Source organism: Panicum virgatum, chromosome 9N, assembly GCF_016808335.1.
Source record: "Panicum virgatum strain AP13 chromosome 9N, P.virgatum_v5, whole genome shotgun sequence".
In the NCBI taxonomy this organism is placed as follows: Eukaryota; Viridiplantae; Streptophyta; class Magnoliopsida; order Poales; family Poaceae; genus Panicum; species Panicum virgatum.
In genome coordinates this window covers 2,561,333-2,564,116 of record NC_053153.1, presented here as the reverse complement: position 1 = coordinate 2,564,116, position 2,784 = coordinate 2,561,333, and the positions used below count along the sequence as shown (strand labels likewise).

At 53.2% G+C, this 2,784-nt stretch overlaps 1 protein-coding gene across 1 annotated transcript; it reads right to left on the bottom strand.

The window, feature by feature from the left end:
- Nucleotides 1-1,039: 1,039 nt before the first annotated feature.
- On the bottom strand, nt 1,040-2,360 carry LOC120692809 (chalcone--flavonone isomerase-like). The gene is made up of 4 exons (XM_039976204.1): nt 2,172-2,360; nt 1,904-2,065; nt 1,611-1,834; nt 1,040-1,482 (listed from the first exon to the last, which is right to left on the bottom strand). Exons 1-4 carry the CDS (start codon nt 2,263-2,265, stop codon nt 1,261-1,263), a joined length of 702 nt encoding a protein of 233 aa, XP_039832138.1. The 5' UTR covers nt 2,266-2,360; the 3' UTR covers nt 1,040-1,260.
- Nucleotides 2,361-2,784: the final 424 nt, after the last annotated feature.

Here is a 2,784-nt window from a genome sequence, read left to right as displayed (position 1 = left end):
CTGTTTTGTTGCTGAGCTACATGCCTCCATTAGCAGCAGCGCATCATGCGTGTGTGTGCGCGCCTGGTTCGCCGTCTCGGCACCGAGAAGAACATTCACGACAAGTGTTTGATCTCATCAGGCAGGCTACGGTCGAACGGACCTGCCAAGAGGCCCATGAAGGTATGAACAACCTGTTGTAAGCCTAAAAATTTGACGAACAGTGCGGACTTGGAACATTCACTGCTGTACGTACAGCTGGAATTTGCGCACGTCCTGTTTCAGTTCCAAAAAAAATGTAGTATCACAAGCCATTGTTGCGCAGCAGTCAGCGGACGGAGCACCCAGCCACCCACGGCCCGGGAGGGCGGGAGGAGAACGGAGAGAGGAGCCCAGCCAGGTTGGTTGTCCTCCTTCGGTGGACGCTGCAAATTCAGTGGCCCGTCAACTTTGGTTGGGTCATGGAGGCCCTCTAGAGGAAAATAATTTAAGCGACCCATCTGAGACGTGGGCCTAGACAGCTGAAAGGGCTCTTTCTCCATTCCTCCTGGCCTGCTTAGAATCTGAAAGGGAGAGGCAGTGGGCTGGTTGGTCCAACTCCAGATACTTCTTTTTTTTAGAAGAAAAGGCATTTAACTCTAGATACTCTCTGATCTGCCACTGTTATCCGCTACCATCGCCGGTTGTCACCGCTCCGAACTAATCGCATCGCTAGAACGGCTGCTAAGAGCATCTTCAAGAACTTTTGTATTTTGGGTGAGTTAGTAAAAAAAACAAAAAACTCTTATCCAACAGAAATTTTATCTATCTACCTCGTCTTCTATCCTCGTTTCTATTCAGAGGATGTCGTTGGTCATCTTTGCCTAGCGTTAAGCGCTAGCCATCTCTTTTTGGATTTTGGAGAAGCTGTTGGATTTCATCAATTTTTCACTAGCTATTTTGTTTTACATAATAGTTATATCAGTATTTTAGCTATCTATAAATACAAGAGCTCTTAGAGATTGGTAATGCAAGCCAATCGTACAACTGGATGGACTTTGGAGTACTTTGGCCTGTTGTAAGATGCAGCCCGAATTGACCCACGCCCTGGGGAATTTAATCATCGGAGTCGTAGATGCAACATGAGTATCAGCGTTTCTTTATTCGTTCAGGTCACCGCCGGCTCACACGCCAACAGCGTACGGCATGTACGGGGGATCCGAAGCCTAGTACACATCTTAGACGCCGGCCGGCAGATGCCATCGCCTGACTGCCTGACTCTTCCTCCCCTCGCGGCCCTGCTCACGCGGAGACCGGGACCGCGGGCTCCGCCGCCCGTGGCGCGCCGCCGGCCGGGCTGGCCTCTTTGAGCAGCTCCGACACCCTCGCCGCGACGCTCAGCTTCGCGGCCGGCGAGACGCCGTGCTCCCCGATGATGGACTCCAGTACGGCCTCGCAGAGGGGCTTGTTGTCGATCGCCACGCCGCCGGAGTCCGGCACCGACGAGTCCTTGGAGAACGCGACCTGGATTTATATCGGATCGGAACAGACATGCATGATCAGCGCGAGTGTCACCACCCAGCAATGGCATCCCAGATTATTTCGTCACATGGAAAGACGGGATAATTAATTAATTTGGTGCGGGCGCTCACGGTGAGGACTCCGGCGGGCGAGTGCGTGAAGAGGATGGACGCGCCCGGCGGGAACGTCTCGGGCTTGAAGGCCTCCTTGAACTTGTCCACGGCGGCGCCCTCGGCGTCCGTGTACGCGCCGACGGCCTTCCAGTACGCCACGCAGTTCTCCGTCACCTTGTCCGAGTACTGCTCGCCCGTGAGCGGCAGGATCATCGTCACCCGCGTGAACTTCTCGAAGTCGCCTGCGACGCGCGACCGTCATCAGTTGCATGCGGTGCGGCAGGCTGACAATTAGGCGCAAGGGCGCTTACCCGTGACGACGTCGCGGAAGAAGGCGACGTCGGCGGCGAGCTCGTCGGCGGACTTCCCTGCCCACTTCTTCGCCAGCGCGGACACGGCGGCGCCCTCCTCCAGGTACACGCCGATGGCCGTGAACTTGATGAAGTTGCCGCCAATCTCCATCCCTCGCACACCTGCACGCGCGCACCAAAAAGGAGTCGATCAGATTGATCGCCGTACTCTGCACCAACTGCATCTCGCTAGCAGAATCTGATCGAACCGTCACGAAGCGCAACGCACCTGCGCCGGCGAGGAAGTGCGAGCGGCCGGAGCCCGGCGGGCGTGCCACCGGCGGGAAGACGACGCCGTCGACCGCCACCTCCGACACGGCCATGGTTGCGCGGGCTGCGTGTAGATGCAACGTAACAGATCAAAGCTTATGCTTGTGTACGGGGCAGGGCGGGGTAGTTGCGATAATATGGGGGCGAGCGGGATGGATGGTTAGCTGGGACGCGACATCCCAACAGTGTCTTATTGAAACAAATTACTAACATGCCACTAGCTCTCGGCCAAAATTGCAAGCATGCCACACTATTATACCAAGTTTCTTTTTTCTGAAAGATACTATTACACCAAGTCAATCTGAACCTTGGATGCTTCCGAGTTCAAGCTCATCAAATGACGAATGAACCATTGTCACGACTCGAAAATTTTAAACATGTTTAACTTGTTAACCACATCATCACGAGCATCATTAAAGCATCAAGGAGCATCATGTGCATGTGTGCTTTGTTTTGAATTCAATTTCGTGTTGTTTGAATTTGTGCTTATTAAGAAAGTTCAAATTTTGTTATGCAACTTAGCCCCCACAAATTTTATTTAAATACTAGATTTCAAATGTTGATTTAAAAAT